We start from the raw sequence: 19,280 nt of genomic DNA, 5'->3' as shown, positions 1-19,280 counted from the left end.
TTGTAGATTGTACCAGCTGACGTCATAATCCCGTAAACACCCCCTGCTCTGGGTTTCTTCGCTGAAGCCCAGCCTAGGTAGTGTCCGCTGGCCCTGGGGGGCCTCCTCTCTAGACCCCAGATGCTTAGATACCCAGAAAGGGCCTTCTTGCTGCAAATAACTGCAAACAATGGTGAAGGTTCGATTTCTCCTATCACACCATTTGAGCCAGAAAGACTGGCTTCCAAAGAAAACAGCATCACCTAGTGTTGAAAAAATAAATCAGCTGATTGCTCTCAGCTTGGGGGCAGCCCTCTGCCTTTCTAGAACATGCCTTTATCTCGTCACCTGCCTGCTCAGAAACTTCCAACGTGTCGCACTCCCAGATTCCCACGGCAATCTGACGTTTAGAGCTTCTTCGCATCTGTCCCAACCTGCTCTTCTAATCCTGCCCATTACCCCACCCCCAACCCCGGGGTTCTTTTCACCCTGTTTCCTAGAAATCCACAAATGACCTTCCAAGGGGAGGGCAGTGTGAGATGTTGCTGGGCCCATGCCACTAATTGGATCAGATTGGCCTTCTTCTCTTGTATATAAATATTGAGGCTCCTCAAAAGGTTTCATTTTAAAAAAGTATTTCCTTGCTAGAGAAAAAAAATTTAAAAGTCACTACCCTACATGTAACTTACTTTCCCTAAAATCCAGGCTGTTCCACTATGTTCCATATGCCCTTTCCCTCCATAGTTGAAGGCCCAGCCTGCCTGCAGAGATGGAGCAGACGCCCCAGACCCTGCAGCCTCCCCTGCGCTGTCACCTCTCTGCACATCTTATTCCCAGCAATGCCACACAAGTTAGCACTCTGTTGTGCACCAGCTTGCGTGGCGCGCATGTTGCCTCCACGTCCGCGGGGAAGTTGTGAGTTCACTGACAGCCAGGACTGTTCTTTATTGTCTGGTCTGTATCCCTGCAGATTCGAGAAGATGATCAGTGGGATGTACATGGGAGAACTGGTGAGGCTTATCCTGGTGAAGATGGCCAAGGAAGAGCTGCTTTTCGGGGGGAAGCTCAGCCCAGGGCTCCTTGCCACTGGCCAGTTTGAGACCAAAGATGTTTCAGATATCGAAGGGTAAGCTTCCGGGTCCCTCTCTGTTCACTGGGTCTCCGGAAGGGTGGACAGGCCATTGGGGAATGAGGAACGGGAACCAGCCCTTGACCCTTCAGATTTGGACAGCAAGATGGTCTTGCGCAACGTGGGCCATGGCAGGCCTCTGTCTTGACTTGAACTTTTCAGATAGTCTCCACCCTTGTCCCAAGTGGCTCCTGGTGCTGCATGGGTGGGGGTGGGGCTTGGCTTAATGCCCGAGGCTCCAGTGGGCCCCTTGGGGACTCATGCATCTACTTTCTTTCCCATTTCCTGAAGCTCTGACATTTCTTTCTCAGTTGATGATTCTCCAAAAGGGCTCTGTCCTGACCCCTGCTTCCCTAACAGAAGAATAGGTCTTCGGATGGCCCTAAGATTTACCCATTTAGTTCCAGTACGTATGGCTGAGGCCTGCATTTCACAGAGCGGCATGGATGGGAGTGAGGATGACCTGAATCTTGTTTTTCAGTTAACAGTATCCAAAGAGTTGGGCCCAGTTTCCCGTTCTTGAGAGTTCCACTTGTCGCTTGAGGAGGCCCTGTTGTTTCAGGGACCAGATGGTGGAGAGGAGGGGAATTCGGTGCTAAAGGAGCAGTGAAACCGTTCCAGTGACCTCAAGTGGAAACTCTTGAGGGAATTGTGCCTGCTTGTTAAACCCCAAGGGGATGGAAGAGTGCGTACTTGTGAGGTGCTTAGCTCTGCTGAGAAGACTGTGAAGTTCACGGCAGCATACACTAGCACAGCTTCTAGCATAGGTTAAAGCAGTGCCCGCACCGTCGTGAAAGGCAGTGAGCTGGCTGCTTCCCAGAGAGGGAATGGGGTGGGCTCTGCCGCTGGGTGGTTGGTGGCAGGGACACTGTTCCCTCTACCCCCAGATAAGCAAGCATAGCTCATTCTCTCTCTCTCTCTCTCTCTCTCTCACACACACACACACTGACACACACAACTTGGTGTGTAAAGCCTTAAGAACAGTGTCTTGTCCTTACTTAGTATGTGCATAAAAAATACTGCTTTTCCCATTGGAAAAAGAAGCACCTGAACCCTGTGTGTGTGTGTCTGGGCGAGGAGCCTCCTGTTGGCTCTGTTGTGTTTTCCCCTTGTTCTACCTTCCCATCAATGGGCAGAGCCGTGGAGGGGGTGTCTGTCCTCAATGGGAGATGGCGTTGGCCCCACTGGGTTGGACACGTGCCCACATGCTGTCCTTTTCTTTCCCAGGGAGAAGGACGGCACCCGGAAGGCCCGTGAGGTGCTGGTGCGGCTGGGCATAGACCCGACACAGGAGGACTGCGTGGCCACTCACCGGATCTGCCAGATTGTGTCTACGCGCTCAGCCAGCCTGTGTGCGGCCACCCTGGCGGCCGTGCTGCGGCGCATCAAGGAGAACAAGGGCGAGGAGCGGCTGCGCTCCACCATTGGGGTGGACGGCTCTGTCTACAAGAAGCACCCACAGTGAGTCAGTGCGCCCAGACCCCCCAGTGCCGTGGCCCCCAGAGCACTCGAGGACCCCTGACAGGCCTGCGAGAGACCCTAGTGACTCCACGGCCAGCTCTGTTTTGCCTTCTGGGGCGGTGGAGGTGGACCGTAGCTTGAGGGACTTTGTAGGATAAGCTCCCAGCTGGGCGTGTGGGGGTCGGAAGGGTGGCATCCTTGGCAGGGGTGGAGGCGATTTCTGAGGGCTCCTGATGACTGGAGCTCTAGCCAGGGCTCTGCTGGCCACGGGGCTCTGTCTGCCACCCTCTTGTTGAGGAGTTCGGGTTTCTCTGTACTTGTTTCCTTGACTCTCATGTTTGTGGATGGTCCGTTCAGGTGGTGTGTCCTCTGACAGAGGACACCCTGGCACAGCCTCTCTGGCTGACCTGGGCATTGAACTGATCCTGCACTTCCCTCCATGGTTGGTCCCTTGGGTCCTAAGTGCCAAAATATTCAAATTTCAGTTGGCATCTGGCCGATCTCTTGTGCCCACTTACTATTTCATTTTTGCTGGATTCGAGCGCCAGTTCCGTGTGCCTTCATTAACTGAATCAAGGTCTCCGCCCTGGTCTTCTAGTCCAGGGCTTCAGAAACACGAAAGTGCATGTGAATCACCGGGGGATCTTGTTAAGAGGCAGAGTCTGATTCGGGGGGTCCAGGCCGAGACCCTGCCTCTGGGCCCCCAGGGGTGCTGTTGCCCACAGACCGCACCGGGGACGGTGAGGCCCCGGAGACCGTGGCTCAGCACAGCCACCACCCGAGGAGTTCTTGTTGAACACACCTGTGGTCTTGAGCTGTTCAGACGGCCTTGGGATTTTGGGCAGAAATTGGCCAAAGAGACCAAAGTCCAGAAGAGCGTTTCTCCTTTTTCTGTTCTGGGTTTTTCACAGGCAGCGTCTAATGAAAGGGGCACTGCTGGTGTCCGAATCCCCCGATTCCGAGGCTGATGTATTGGGAGGAGCCTCGGCTGTGGGATGGGGAGGTCTTAATGTGACTGTGTGTGAGGGTAGGGGCCTCCTACAGCGGCCCTTTTCCCTTCCCTCTGCTGGGGTGGTCACAGATGACTCTCCGAGCTTGAACGGTGTTGACCGAGAACCTGGGGGTGCCTCCCGGCCTTGCGGCTGAGGCAGCGAGCCCTTTGCACCCTTGACCCTCACCGTGGACCCCCGTCTCTTCCCCTCTCATGGCGACTGCAGCTTTGCCAAGCGTCTTCACAAGACGGTGCGGCGCCTGGTGCCCGACTGCGACGTCCGCTTCCTGCGTTCCGAGGATGGCAGCGGCAAGGGGGCCGCCATGGTGACGGCAGTGGCCTACCGGCTGGCTGACCAACACCGAGCCCGCCAGAATACCCTGGAGTCTCTGAAGCTGAGCCGCGAGCAGCTGCTGGAGGTCAAGAGGAGGATGAACGTAGAGATGGAGCGAGGTCTGAGCAAGGAGACTCACGCCATTGCCCCCGTCAAGATGCTGCCCACCTACGTGTGTGCCACGCCTGATGGCACAGGTAGGCGACAGGGCTGCCACTCAGCTCACCGCGGTGGGCCTTTGTCCTGGTGTCGATGTCCCGGCAGGACTCCCTCCGCCTTAGCATTGGGTACTGGGACCAGTACTAGAAAATGCTAGCATTCAAGAAGTTCAACCCAGCCATTCCTCTGCTATAATTTTTTTTTTTTAAGATTTTATTTATTTATTTGAGAGAGAGAATGAGAGACAGATAGCACGAGAGGGAGGAGGGCCAGAGGGAGAAGCAGACCCCCGCTGAGCAGGGAGCCCGATGTGGGACTCTATCCCAGGACTCCAGGATCATGACCGGAGCCGAAGGCAGTCGCCTAACCAACTGAGCCACCCAGGCGCCCCCTTCTGCTGTAAACTGAGTGATAATAATGATAAACACTTACTGAATGCCTACAATGGGTCAAACGCTTCTGTAAGCATTTTACACAAAATTTAATTCATTTAATCTTGAACTATTAACAGAGGTTAGTACTTAATTTTGTTAACAAACTAATATGTTTGTCATAAAATTGAGGCACAGAGAAATGAAGAAACCTGCCCAAGTTCCCACGGCTGGAAAACAGCAGAGCTGGGATTCGAACCCAGGAATTTTGGTTCCAGGGCCAGTTCTTATAAGCCCTGGGTCAGGGAGTTGGCACACGAAGGCCCATGAGCTCGACCTGGCCTGCTGCCTATTTTTTTTAAATAAAGTTTGACCAATACGCAGCCATGCCCCTTTGTCTACGCGTTGTTTGTGGCCACTTGGCGCTACCATGACAGAGTGGTGTGGTTATAGCAGGGACTGGCTCACAAGACCTCAAAAGTTTCCTGCCCGACCCTTCACGGGAGAAGATTGCTGACCATGGTCTGGGTCTTGCACATTAAGAAATGGTGGTCTTTCCCCAATGCAGAGAGAACTAACATGGAGCAGGCCGGCGCTGTTCGGTTGGCACAGGACCTGGGCCGTGATGCCTGCTCCACCCGCCCCTGACCTGTGGGCCCGAGGGAGAGACTCCGCCTGGCTCAGCCAGGTCCCCTTCCTCATCAGAGGGAAAGGCAGTGCCTCCTCCTCATGGCTGCGTGAGCAGTGTGTTTGAGGCATGTAGCACAGTATTACGATCACCCAACAGAGGAGGCTTTTCTCACGTAAAAAGGTTTCCCTTCGATTTCCTTTAAAGAGTTGAACTCTGCTGTTTCTTCTCTATTCTAGAAGCTAAGATAAGGTGGCCTTTGATTTAGCACGAACGACACGTTTAGATTTTTTTTTTTAAGATTTTATTTATTTATTTGACACAGAGAGAGAGAGAGAGAGCACGCGCACGTGTGAGAGAGCACAAGCAGGGAGGAGGGGCAGAGGGAGAGGGAGAAGCAGACTCCCTGCTGAGCAGGGAGCCGATCCCAGGACCCTGGGATCATGACCTGAGCCGAAGGCAGACACTTAACTGACTGAGCCCCCCGCCAGCGCCCCTAGATATTTGAGTGTACTGTATCACGTATCACAGTTTCTGGTGTCACGCAGAGCTCATTGTGACTTCTGGCCCACCTGAACTCATCTGAGGACCACTAGGGAGGCAGCAAGGCTCTGGTCCCAGGGATCTTATTTTCTTTCCTATTCGGTGGAGCACACAGTCCATCTCCCCTGAGGGTGCTGAGGGCTGCCAGAAGAGGTCTCCCTCAGGAGAAGGACTTTATAGACCATCACTCTCTGCGGTGCTGATGTGGTGACGCTCCAGTCCATCACCTTCCCGGGTTTATTTTTCAGAGAAAGGTGACTTCCTGGCCTTGGACCTTGGGGGTACCAATTTCCGGGTCCTGCTGGTGCGAGTGAGGAATGGAAAGCGGCGTGGAGTAGAGATGCACAACAAGATCTACTCTATCCCGCAGGAGGTCATGCACGGCACAGGGGACGAGGTAAGGCAGGGTGGCGCCTCTGGGAGGGGACCCCAGTAGATACCCGAGTCTCGCCCGGGAGGACAGTGCTTTCTCTGCTCAGCCACGGTCCCAGGGAAGGCCAGGTGGGCTGGGGCCCTGGCCTGGTCTTCCCCCAGGTTTGTGCCTGAGCGTGCATTTCTCCTGAGTGCAGCCCCCGAGCTCGTGGCCAGATCCTGGTGGGGGGGCACCCTGCCCTGGGCCGGGGCCCCTTCCTCAGAGCCTAACTTCTCCCCGCAGCTCTTTGACCACATCGTCCAGTGCATCGCCGACTTCCTTGAGTACATGGGCATGAAGGGTGTGTCCCTGCCTCTGGGTTTCACCTTCTCCTTCCCCTGCCAGCAGAACAGCCTGGATGAGGTAACAGACTCCCTGGGGGGCCTTGCCTCTGGGCTTTATTGACCCTACCCCAGCCAGGGTTTGGAGCAAGGGAGAAAGTTGAGTTGAGAGAAGGAAAAGGGCATGAGTAAGCAGTCGTGACAAGGGGCCTGTTGATGGGCGTGATTCCGTTGGAGCTGGTGGAGGTTAAGAAGGTCACAATCTTTGGGAAGACGATGATGACGCTTATCAAAATACTAACAGTGAACATTTTTATAGTACTTTATGCCAGGCACAGTGCTAGGCTTATGTGTGTTAGCTCATTTAACCCTCACAGTGACCATAGAAGGTAGGTAGGTGTTTGTATGCCCATTTTGCAGAAAGGAAAACAAAGTCTGTAGAGATGCCAAGTATCTTGTGCCAGATCAGAAGGCTTGGGAGTGGCAAGCCAAGAACTGAATTCTGGTTTCCTGAGACCTGAGCCCATGTTCTCAGGGATGCTCACCAGCTCCTGCAGGACATTTTCATTCACCTCCTGTTGTTTAGGTGCCCCAGTGCTTCTCTAGTCTTAGCTTCGCTTTTCATTCCTTTTCAACGTGCCTTGCGTGAGTGAAGCAGGTGTGCTGAGAGCTGGTGTGCTCAGCTATTCCGGCCATGGTGTGTTGAGAACGGAGGAGAGCGGAGTACCATGCTTGGGCTTGTTCTGGGTTGACAGTCGGCATACCAGATGTTAGGATACTATTGTCTAGGCAGTTGTTCTCTGTCTCCATCGGTCCTCTAGAAGCGTACACGCACGTTTACAAATGGACAGTGTGCGGTGGACAGAGTGGCCAGGGTACACAAGTCGTGGCTCCTGCTTTGGGGTCTCACACACGAACTGTGCTGATGGCAAGTAAGCAAGCGCAGGAAGGCATGAGTTGCTGGTGGGAACGGGGCACCAGTGGGGTACCAGAGTGATGTTAACCTGAGCACACGCCCAGAGAGCATGAACGAGACTTGGATCGGCTTCCAAGTCCAAAGAAGGAGTGGACGGGGAAGAAGGGCAGGCAGGCAGGCCTGGCTGTGTATGGGGGAGCACGGAGGCGGGAAACGTCCCAGGTACAGGGAGCCCGGTCCAGCGGGGAGGAAAGGCCAGCATTTGCCACAGGGTCCCGGAACAGCAGCCTGCATGTTGCTCAGCTGAGTTTTGTAGATGTTTCCTCCTCTTCCCCTCGGAGCTGAATTCATCATGCGCACCAGTTCAGCGGAGGTTTTGGGGTGTCCTGCAATGAAAACCCTTGCCTAATGCAGTATTTCCCAACACCTGTCACCGTGTGTCCGCTGTTACTAGGGCAGTGTTGCATCTCGCTTTTCTGTTCTTTTCCAATTTTATTGAGATGGTAACATGCACGCCGTAGAAGCTGAAGGAGCCCAGCACCATGATTTGACTTACATATATTGTGAACTGATCGCCATAAGTTTAGTTAACATTTGTCATCTCCTATAGAGACAAAACAAGAAAAAGAATGAAAAAGTGTGTTTTTTTCCTTGTAATGAGAACTCTTAGGATTTACTCTTTCATGATTTTCAAATACACTGTACAGTAGTGTTTGCTGTGTTCATCCCGTCCTGAGCACTTAACTTACCTTATCACTGGAAGCTTGTACGTTTGACCACCTTCCTCTGATTCCCTCTCCCCAGCCTTTCTCATTCCTTTGTCTCGACACATGTTTTTTCTCATGATTTTCAATGCACTGGGTTTTCAAAGCCTTCTCCATTTGCATCAGTTTACCAAAGGGAACATGAAGATCCATATTTATGTGATACTTAATGAAACATTGCTTATTATAATGAAAACATCAGGGACAAACCCATTGTTCAACACCTGGGAAATAGTTAATAAATTCTGAGCAACCTGCTGCCTCGTAAAATATGGATAAAATTCTGAGCAACCTGAGCAACCTGGAAGAAATTTCAATGATAGGGGAAAAAACCGATGGTAAGACTCAAACATTTTTTAAGAAAAAGATAGTCTCTGCAGTACAGAAACCCGAAAAAAACACAATTCATAAGAAGATGGAACATAGCACTCCAGTACACGTTTCCAGGCTTTTCCTACTGAAATATTTTTCAATAGACACACCTCACTTTTCATGCCAACACGTATATATCGTGAATTATTTATCCGGTGGCCCAAGAACACCTTCACTATTTCTACCTGAATGATGAGATTCCAGGTTCATTGTATTAGATTTCATTCTGTATGTTCTAAGTTTCTGCAGGGAGCACACATATAGTCTAGCATTGTAAAAATTAAGAGCAGATGCGGGGCGCCTGGGTGGCTCAGTCATTAAGCTTCTGCCTTCGGCTCAGGTCATGATCCCAGCGTCCTGAGATCGAGCCCCGCATCGGACTCCCTGCACAGCAGAAAGCCTGCTTCTCCCTCTCCCACTCTCCCTGCTTGTGTTCCCTCTCTCGCTGTGTCTCTCTCTGTCAAATAGATAAATAAAATCTTTGAAAAAAAAAATTAAGAGCAGATGAAGCAGAAGCTGGGTTCTGTCATTCCATCTGTCTGTAAGCTGGATTCTGCTTTGCTAAGATCATCCTGTTGTGTGGAAAATCAGCAGGTGCCAAGGCCCAGAGACCCCGAGCTGCCTCGACCACCTGGCGGCCTGGGGCACGTCTCCCCAGCAGCAGGGGCCTCTGCATGTGTCATTATTAAGGACCACCTGAAATAATGTCATTTGATCATTCTGTAAACTTGAAAGTGCCAAATACAAAATTTCATTAGAGGTGTGAAGCTAATCTGTAGGCAAGACAGTTAGGTGGAGATGAGCATGCCTTTGTTAGGATGTAGGTATGTAAAGCCGGATGCGGCTGGGATTGTATCTTGTTTTTCCAAATCTCCTGGGATCTGAGCACAGTGTGACACATCCAGGTTGACTTGTGGTTCCAAACTCACCTGGGCCATAAAATGCCAAGCTCGTGGCGAGGCCAGGCAAGGCCTGGAGAGACCATGGATATGGGTGGATAGTGAGCATACAGCCCATTTATGGATTCTGGCCTTGCAGGAAGGGGCCCATGAGCCCTTGGTGCTGGTTTCCTGCTGGGCTGCAGCAGCAGAGAGGGACCAGGGGACAGTACATGAATCAGTTCTCCTACATGTAAAACCACCACATATCTTTCTGTTCCCCAGAGGGCCCCGTGACACGGCAGCTGGCCACATTAAAGATGAGTGGCTTAGGGCGGTCTGTGAGGAGACGAGAACGCTTCCCTCACTGGGGTGGTGTGAAGCTTAGTGTCACCCACCTATGGTCAGCGCACTTGTTCATGCCCGACTGGAGTTTGACAATTAAGAGACACACTCTGACTTCTGATGTAAATAGAGGATAGGACAGAGCAAACTGCTTTTCCCAGTGAATGAAACACTTCGCTCCATGGCAGGGGCACTGGTGTGGTGCTTAGGGGCCCATGGAGTCGGCGGGCCTGGGGGGTGGGGGGGGCGGGGAAGTCCTGCTCCTCTCCTCCAAGCTTCAGGCCTTGAGCAGATTATCCCAGAGCTGCAGTTAGTGAAAAGGGGCATTATAATGACATTTCACCAGTTTGCTGTGAGGATTAAATGATGGAACGGACACCTAACGAACTTGGGGGTCTCAAGGTCTCAAATGATGCTCCCCATCACGTGTGGGAGAGACGGTTGGTTATTGAAGGGGGCTGTACGACTTGGTGGTGAGGTTGGGGACTGGAGGCACAGCAGGGCCACGGGGATGACACAGGAGCCCTCCTCTGATATCCTCCTCTGATTTTTTTTTAGAGCATCCTCCTCAAGTGGACTAAAGGCTTCAAGGCATCAGGCTGTGAGGGAGAGGACGTGGTTACGCTGCTGAAGGAGGCCATCCACCGGCGAGAGGTGGGACAGGCGTGCCACGAGGCCTGGGATGACCCGTGGTCACAAAGTGGGGAAATGCTGGGTGCAGGTGCATGGGTCAGGGAGAGAATTAACGTGATCCTTCGGCGATGATTGAGTGTCCCCTGTGTGTCAAGCTCTGCTCTTGGCACTGTGGATTCAGGAATGACCACAACAAACTCTGGTGCTATAAACAAACCCATGAGCTAGTGTCAGGTGCTGTCGCACTGGGAAGAAAAAGGAAGTCGGGTGAGGACAGGGTGAGTGGGCTAGAGAAGGGCACTTTTAAATAGCCCAACCAGGGAACCTCCCTGAGGAGGTGACATTTGAGCAGGGACCTGAATGAAAAGAGAGAATGAGCCATGCTGTATAAAAAACACTTATATAAATTATATACATACAAATCTCCCTTGTAAGTGTCTGAAAGAAAAATGTTGGGGTTCATTGGTGGACTGGGGATCTGCTTTTGCCCTCTCAGGAGTTTGACCTGGACGTGGTCGCTGTGGTGAACGACACCGTCGGGACTATGATGACCTGTGGCTATGAAGACCCTCACTGCGAAGTCGGCCTCATCGTTGGTAAGGCCCCGGCTGCCAGTCCTGCGTCGTGCCCCAGAGGCTCGGGTGGAGGGAGGACGGTCCCCGGCAAGGCGCTGACGTGTTTGTGATTGGCAGGCACGGGCAGCAACGCCTGCTACATGGAGGAGATGCGGAACGTGGAGCTGGTGGAGGGGGAGGAGGGCCGGATGTGTGTCAACATGGAGTGGGGGGCCTTCGGGGACAACGGATGCCTCGACGACTTCCGCACGGAATTTGATGTGGCTGTGGATGAGCTTTCCCTCAACCCTGGCAGACAGAGGTAGGTACCCCATTGCGGGTGGGTCCTGGTGCGGGTACCCCAAAACTGCATGGTGACGAGCGGTCAGATCCTCTATGACAACAGATCCCAGGACCCTCATTTTTGAGATGTGAAGAGAGGAAATGTCCTTGGAAAGGGTTTCTTGTCAAATACATCTGGAAAGTTCTCCCTGCTGGACTGTGATGCCTTCAAAGTTCATTTGGGAAAACAGGTCACAATATTTGTTTTGAGGAGCATTTCCTATAGGGAATCGGTCACATAGGTTTTAGACGAACAGGGGACACTGAGGAGCACAGAGCTAGAAAATTCAAGAAGCAGCCTGCCCATCCCTGCCTGTGAGAACGGGAGAGAGGGTGTTCAAACCTAGGCCTGGGATGGTGAGGAAAAGCAGACATCTGCTGATCGTACGGTAAAGAAGCTGGTGTGGCAGAGAGAGGAACAGGAAGCAGACAGGAATGCATCTCTTCCTCCATCCATCCAGTATGTAGCATCCTCTGTTGTCCGGCCTGGACAAGGGTCAGCCCCAGCCTCACAAAGCCCCCAGGATGGTGGGGAGGGGCTCTGAGCTGCGGGACGATAGTGTAAGATCCAGCACACTTGCCACTGGGAAGATGTGTGTAGTGTTTCCTAACTGGATATGGTCAGGGACCATAGTTCTGCAGAATAATACACTTTTGTCGAGAGAAGAAGTCACAGACTAAAATGCTTCTAGAGGCCGGACAGGTGTCATTAATGAAACAAAGGGTGAGACAAGATGGAGTGGTGCTGGGGAGTCTTGGTTGAAACTTGGGGGTCTCAACTTCTTTAAAGGCACTATGCAGGGCCACAAGACCCTCAAGCCACTGAGTAATCACATTCAATCCTAGTGGACAAGACGGGTTCTCCAGTTGCACTAGTTACTTGTGTGATAATGATGTCATGGTTTAGAGAGAAAGCCTGCTGAATGCCTGGTGAAGTTCACGGTTAAGACTCAGCATTCTGCCCTCTTCTTAGAAGTGGGCTTTGGGTGTGTTTTCCTCCTTGAGGAGTTGGGAGTAAGCATTGGAAGGTAATGAGCCCGGAAGATGGGGATGACCCCAGGAACCCCATGATCCTCAGGTGGACGCTGTGGTCAGTTTCACTGAAGGCCGTGGGTCTGTGTGTGCAGATACCAGGCATCCTGCCCAAGTGAATCAAGTAGCACTTCCTTTCCCACCCAGGGGAATCTGCATGCCCTCTCCTTGCTAATGCTCTGGGCATCACCCCTTCCTACATGCGTCCTCCATGAACGTCATCTGCATTGCAGGTTCGAGAAAATGATCAGCGGCATGTACTTGGGGGAGATTGTCCGTAACATCCTCATCGATTTCACCAAGCGTGGGCTGCTCTTCCGTGGCCGCATCTCAGAGCGGCTCAAGACAAGGGGAATCTTTGAAACCAAGTTCCTGTCTCAGATTGAGAGGTGAGAATTTGGGTCTGGGGTCGGGTGGGACCGCGTCCTCCCTCTCACGGACAGACAAGCTGAAGGATTTCCAGAGCTCAAGTAAGATCGGGGTATGGCTTATATACAAGTCAGTTTGGTCGCAGAGACACAGCTCTACTGTTTGTTTATTTATTTATTTATTTATTTATTTATTTTTTTAAGATTATATTTATTTATTTGACAGAGAGAGAGCAAGAGAGGGAACACAAGCAGGGGGAGTGGGAGAGGGAGAAGCAGGCTTCCCGCCGAGCAGGGAGCCTGATGTGGGGCTCGATCCCAGGACCCTGGGATCATGACCTGAGCCGAAGGCAGATGCTTAACGACTGAGCCACCCAGGTGCCCCTCTACTGTTTATTTAAAGTAACTCATGGATAGTTGGCATTTTAAGCATGAAAAGTCCTGCTGAGCTGCCAGGAGCCCATGCAAAGTAATATTGTTGGGTTTTAGGCCAGTTATCAAAGGTGGGAAGGTAACCTGTTCACAGGATGTAAATTGGAACGCACGGAGGGTGTAGCCTATTAAAGCCCTTGCGCTGGGCAGGAGGGCGCTTCGAACTGCGGCCGCGGTGAGAGGAGAAGCAGGATCGAGTGCAGGCGGGCATGCCAGGCAGTCAGAAATCCGTTAAAGCAAAACCTCCCTCCTCCCATCTAAGAATGGCAGCGAAGCCGGCTCCAGATTAGAACAGGGACTTCCAGAGCCCTTGACAAGTGGCTTCTGTGCGTCACTGTCAGGTGTGTGGGAGAACAGGAGGCGGCTGAGCGCCAGAGCGGGGGCACTAGGGCATCTGCACCAGCAAGAAAGAGGATGTTCGAGTTTGCGTGTCCGTTTGCGTGCAGGAAGCCGATTCCGGAGTCCTAAGACAGTTCCCTTGATATGATAAGATTTATATTCTTCTTACAATTTGATTCACATTTGTTTCATAAAGACTGCACGAGCCGCCATCAGACCACCCTGGGAGGGGGTAGAAATAGAGCAGGGGTCTATGCTGGGAGGTAGCGGAAGCCTGTCCCATTGACCCGGGAACAACACGGAGGAAACGGGTAGCAAAGAGCTTTGCAGCCGAAAATGCCAAGTACAGGCATCCTCACTGCCTTTGTTCTTTCCAAATGAGTGGAAAGCTAGACAGTGGCTGTCTTGTTCTCTTGAGTACCGGTTGTGGGGTAGCAGTGCCCCCCCTCACCCGGCCAGGTGGAAACAGGAGCTGTTTCTTTGCCCGTCACACTCAGGAGGGCGCTGCGGGGTCCAGTGGGATGAGCACTGCTTCCTGGACTGAGTTCAAGAACAGGAGCCACCTGGCGGGGGCTGCTGCCAGCGCCTCGTGTATGTGACTGACCTCTCGCTCTTGTGTGTCCCCCCTGCAGTGACTGCCTGGCCCTGCTGCAGGTCCGCGCCATCCTGCACCACCTGGGGCTCGAGAGCACCTGTGACGATAGCATCATTGTCAAAGAGGTGTGCACCGTGGTGGCGCGGCGGGCAGCCCAGCTCTGTGGCGCGGGCATGGCCGCCGTGGTGGACAAGATCCGAGAGAACCGGGGGCTGGACACCCTCAAAGTGACCGTGGGCGTGGATGGGACCCTCTACAAGCTACACCCTCAGTGAGTGCCTGACCTCCACTCTCCCTGCCCATCTTTCTCTCTCCATCTGTTCTTTCCTTGCCTTCTCTTTCTCTCTTTTTATTTTATAGCAAACCACCCGGCATTCCAAATGAGTGTATATAACATAGACGCTTTAGTTTAGAGGTTAAAAACCAGAAGTAGGGCTGTGTTTACCACCCAGCTTGGAGGACTCAGGGTTGCACCCCTGCCCCCTGCCAGGGACAGGTACTCTGGTGACTCGGTCCCTAGCTGCCTCTCCCTGTGTATCTGTGTTTGTATCGCTACTCTTTGGTTTTCCTTAGATTTGAAACTGCCGTCAGGGGAATCCTCTGGCATCTCTCCTTTGGGGACTGGCTTTTCCCACACAGCATGTACAGTTTTGAGATGCATCCACACTGGAGTATAGGATTGTAGTTTGTGAATTTTCAGGGCTGTGGAGCATACCTCTGAATGAGTATACTATAGTTCATTGTACTGCTAATGGATATTAGCTTATTTCTAGATTTTGTCTGTTACAAACAGTGCTCCTGTGAACATTCTCGGAATGTATGCTGGAACTCCGGAGTGGGGTATTTTCTGCAGTCCGGTGCGGGGGCTGGTGGACTTAGAGCCACGACTGTTTTTGTAAATAAAGTTTTATTGGAATGCGGCCATGCCCACTGATGTATGTGTTGTCTCTGGCTGCTTTCACTCTACAATGGCAATGTAGTTGCCCACAGAGCTGAAAGCCTATCTACTGTCTGGCTCTTTATAGAAAGTGTGTCTCTCGAACCCCCCCCCCCCCCCCAGTGTGGAAGCACTGAATTCCCTATTCTTTCTACACTTTTCCCTGTCTCTCCATCTCTCTTCTCTCATCAACCGTTGTTCCTCTCCCTTCGTCACTCATTTGCATATGTTTTGAGTAAATCATTTTGAATTCCGGAAGTGCCCCAATCCCTTTCCCCTGGAAGCTTCTCAGCTCAAAGTTAAAAGAATAGAGCTATTACCCTGGTCTGGGCAATAGGTGGGACAGTGAGGATAGAGAGACTCCTCAGTTGAAATGTTGCCTGCTCTCACCATGACCGTCTCGAGGAGTTGAGAGACTTGCCCAAAGTTTATACAGTTACTGGAAAGAGAGAAACTTGCAGTTCCTTCTCTTGATGATCAGTGCCTCATAAGTGGGAATCTTGGTCCCAGATGAGAGTGGGGAGGGGGACAGAAGTCAAGCCCCTGGCACTGCGGCTCGTTTCATAGATGAGGAGGGCATCCTGACCCTGTTATGTTGGGGGACATGGTGCCTATCTCTTTCTCTGATCCCATACTGAAAGGCTCTACAATCACCATAATGTGCCAACAGTAACCCCCCGAGCCTGCTCCTTGTATCTTTCATGACATTTTGGATTAGATGTGGGTCTACATGAGTCCACACCCCTGGAAAATAAAGTGTCACGTGCATGGGGCTTGGTCTTCCTTCCAGAGTTCGTGGACAGGCTGTGCACTTCCGCAGGGCACACCTGTGGTGCCCGTGACCCTTGACCCTCTCTTCCACTGATGAGTTTTAGGAACACAACCTTCAGAATCTCAGACAGTTGACTCCCAGTGGCTCTCAGCTCCCCACTTGCTTGCCGTGACATAGACTTTGGGCATGTTGCTAGCCTCTCGAAGCCTTGATACATAGTACATAGTGAGTGTTTAATACACAGTAGCTGTCATCCTTTTGCTCATCTTAATAATTCCTGGGCTTCCAGCATCACTTCCTAGGATCTCACCTCGGGGGACACAAATCAATCATGACTAAGGTGTTTTCTCCCCCTGTGTCTTCCTCCCAACGCTTGCAGCTTTGCCAAAGTCATGCATGAGACGGTGAAGGACCTGGCTCCGAAATGTGACGTGTCCTTCCTGGAGTCAGAGGACGGCAGCGGGAAGGGGGCGGCTCTCATCACTGCTGTGGCCTGCCGCATCCGCGAGGCTGGCCAGCGATAGAGTCCCTGAAATCCGGAAGGGACTTCCTCTCATTCCCCTTCTTCCCTGCTTTAAATTATAAGATGTCATCCTCTGTGTCAGAGACAGGCCCCTGGGCTTTTCCCTGGCAGAGAGGAGCCTGTGGGACTGGGTGTGGTCTCTGGATGCTCACTGTTGAGTTCAGTGCCCAAGCCTTGGCCCTCCCGAGATACATATGTTTTGAAGTAAGGACTTGTTCATACTTGTCCAACTATTCCTACTGGTTCTTTTAAAACTCAAGACAAATTTTAACCTTTAGTCACCCCTCTGGCCAAATTCCATGTCCCTGCATAATCCTACAGGATGGGGACACTAATGAAAAGATACAGTGGCTTCCCCATGGACCCTGAGCATGGTATTTCTAAGGTGAAGAGCATTCCCCAGCACGGAGGCCGATACTGTGTCTCCTCTGAATCTGGAGGGATCTCCACTAACTTGAGCCTGATTCTCCCACAGGCAGAGGGGCAGGGGCGGGAGGAGAGGCAGCATTGCGGGGGGGAGGAGTCTTTAACCTCCTTTACAAGCCTGGTGGGTTCCAGCGGAGGCTCGTCCTGGAATTAAAGCATCCTGAATCCGAGAAAGCAAAACCAAGGCAATGAGTGGGTTCCTGAGTCATCCATGAGCAATGGACCTCTGGGGCAGGGGAGACTTCCTGGTCTATTTTTAAGATTTTTCCTGCAGAAGTGGAAACAACTCTATTTTCATTTTAATTTATGTTTGAAATTTATTTAGTTCATGAAGTACATCCGCTCCTTTACCTTGATACTGTATGTAATGATTGGTTGTATGTAATGTATTTATATGTCAATGTGTTATGTACATAAATACACAGGGTCTTTTCAGACTTGGCCTCTGTAGTAGATTTGTGTAGTTACAGGATGGAAGGTGAAGATACTGACAGGTTACTAGAAATACCTCATTCGCCTGTGGGAAGAGAAGGGAAGCCTCTTCAGGGTGAGTGAATGGCTAAGTAGCTCCTTCCCGGCTCCTTTTTAACCTGCAGACTGGGAAACATGGAAAGCAGGGCACAGTGAGGGAAGCTGGGTCTGTGGATCGAAGAAACCACAGAAACAGGCTGCTCTGTCTAGACCTTCCTGGGGCAACAGTACACGGGCTCTTAACCAAAGCAAACAGGAATCCTTCCAGACAGATTCATTGCTTAAGAATGATCATTCTTAGGGTAGTCCGTAGTATTTTTAAGCTAAGAAGATAAAGGAAGCCACCAAGAGCACTTCTTTAAAAATTCTGTCTCACTGTTAACAGCAAACCAAAACCAAACAATGAAACAATCAAAATGAAGAAAACCTCAGGGACAACACTTTTAAAGGCGGATTTGTGCCCTCCTAGCCAAATTGGTCTGTTTTGTAAATGTTTTTCCAAGAAGCGTTGTCCGAGGGCTTCTTGAGGCTGAGCTGTTTTTATACACAGTATTTATTTCAAACTGTTGGTGGGGGTGGGGGGAGTAGGGTGGCATAAAATCTTCCACGCTCTACCTTTCAGGAGTGCAGTTAATTCTGAATCTGAACGCCACTTCCTCCCTAAAATATGCACACCCACACCCTGCAACTAATGACCCTAGAACACTATTGTGTGGGAAATCGAGGCTCACAAGGAAGCAAAGACAGGACTCGATAGCACCCAACTTGGCACACTGATCACACTTGTACTGAGAACAACGTCTAAATCTACAGATCACTAAAGAATGCCCAAGAAGTAGAGATGAATTTTCACTTTTAAACTTGAAAATTAGGCACTGTCTGTGAAATTGCACCTTTTTTTTTTTTTTTTTTTTAAAGGTAGAGCTGTGTGTGCGGCTATTCAAGATATGTTGTTGGTTTCCAAAAAGGAAAATGCATTTTGAATGTCTGTGTTCCCACAGTTAGGTGACAGTTCCTTGCTGATGCTGCTTTGCCTGATGTAAATACAGTGAATCTCAATCTTTGACTGGGATGTGTTGATTCTCAAATCTTTGAGCACTCAGTCTAGTAAAGATGTTGTCATGTATAATAAAGAGCTAGTTGAATTAACTATGTGATGTTAACTATTAATAAATTTTAACATTTTTCAAAATATCCAACGTGTGCTTCATGAGGATTTTTTTTTTAAGAGTGCAGTCTTTGGGGCATATTAGTACTTCCTGGCTGGGCTGAATAATTAATGAGTATCTCGATTTTGACTGTATGTACTTACTTGCCTGGCAGGAATGTGGCCAAGACTTGGTCTTGACCCCAGATATTATTTCTCTTCCCAGAAACTCAGTTCCAATGGAACTGGAGGATAGATGACCTTTCCTAGGCCATTTTTGAGCCCGTAGCTTTCAAGCATCAGTGAAGAAGCCTGGCTGGCTAAGGAGTTTAAGGAGTTTGCTGAGCTGTTAGCAGAGGCCTCAGGGGCTCTGGCTGGTCTCCGTAGGCATGTGATTCACATTCAGGATGGAAAGCCCCTACTTATGTGAACATCTAAAAAGCATGTACCTCTGTCTTCTCCTTACCTTTCCCCTCTCTCCAATAAACAAAATACAAACCTGGGCAATCCCTTCCTCACTAGACCCTACTGACCCCCCACAGACAGAGCCCTGTTTGACAATGAAATTATAGAAGCATCTCCTACACTATTGGGAGTGCAAGCTGGTACAACCATTTGGGGGGTGGGGAACAGGCAATATGCATCAAAAGCATGTTTTGTGTAATTTTCTAGAAATCTGTGCAGAGCAAACACAGATGGTTGGAGACCAAGATTCAACTTTGAGGGTATTGACTATTACATGATTTATAATAACAAAAAAGGAGCACCCCATCCAATGAGTCTGCCGGTCCTGTACCAGAGTCCGGTCAGGAAGACAATCCATGCCAGTTATTTCAGATTTTAGGACAGGGGCTTGGTTATTACAGGTGATAAAAGAGCTGAGAAGCCAGTGTGTGGAGATGCAATCCAGAGATTAGCAATGCCAAAAAAACAGCCTTTCTATCCCACTGGCTGGACCAGAGTCCAAAAGCTGGGGAGGGGGTGCAGGAGCCGGAACCACATATGCAGGGAGGAAGGGTGGTTAGAAGTAACCCTCCCATCTAGTTTTCTGCAGTGTCTCCGTTGGTGGAACCTGGCAGGGAACCAGCTGGAGAGGGAGACTGAACAGAGCAGAGGAGGGTGGGGCCCGGACCTGAGCAATAAGTA

At 50.9% G+C, this 19,280-nt stretch overlaps 1 protein-coding gene across 1 annotated transcript in view; it reads left to right on the top strand.

Moving 5' to 3' along the window:
* The window catches only part of HK2 (hexokinase 2), a 62,037-nt gene extending 43,920 nt beyond the window's left edge, over positions 1-18,117 (top strand). The window contains exons 8-18 of the mRNA XM_032410606.1: positions 950-1,105; positions 2,336-2,569; positions 3,787-4,091; positions 5,844-5,992; positions 6,251-6,370; positions 10,122-10,217; positions 10,693-10,792; positions 10,889-11,072; positions 12,358-12,513; positions 13,896-14,129; positions 15,947-18,117. Coding sequence (XP_032266497.1) covers positions 950-1,105; positions 2,336-2,569; positions 3,787-4,091; positions 5,844-5,992; positions 6,251-6,370; positions 10,122-10,217; positions 10,693-10,792; positions 10,889-11,072; positions 12,358-12,513; positions 13,896-14,129; positions 15,947-16,091 — 1,879 coding nt within the window. The 3' untranslated portion in view covers positions 16,092-18,117. The remainder of the gene's footprint in view (positions 1-949; positions 1,106-2,335; positions 2,570-3,786; positions 4,092-5,843; positions 5,993-6,250; positions 6,371-10,121; positions 10,218-10,692; positions 10,793-10,888; positions 11,073-12,357; positions 12,514-13,895; positions 14,130-15,946) is intronic.
* The last annotated feature ends 1,163 nt before the right edge of the window (positions 18,118-19,280 follow it).

This window comes from Phoca vitulina, unplaced genomic scaffold (genome assembly GCF_004348235.1).
Source record: "Phoca vitulina isolate PV1807 unplaced genomic scaffold, GSC_HSeal_1.0 scaffold12, whole genome shotgun sequence".
Classification (NCBI taxonomy): domain Eukaryota; kingdom Metazoa; phylum Chordata; class Mammalia; order Carnivora; family Phocidae; genus Phoca; species Phoca vitulina.
Note: the sequence above shows the minus strand (reverse complement) of the source record. Positions and strands in the feature narration are given on the sequence as shown.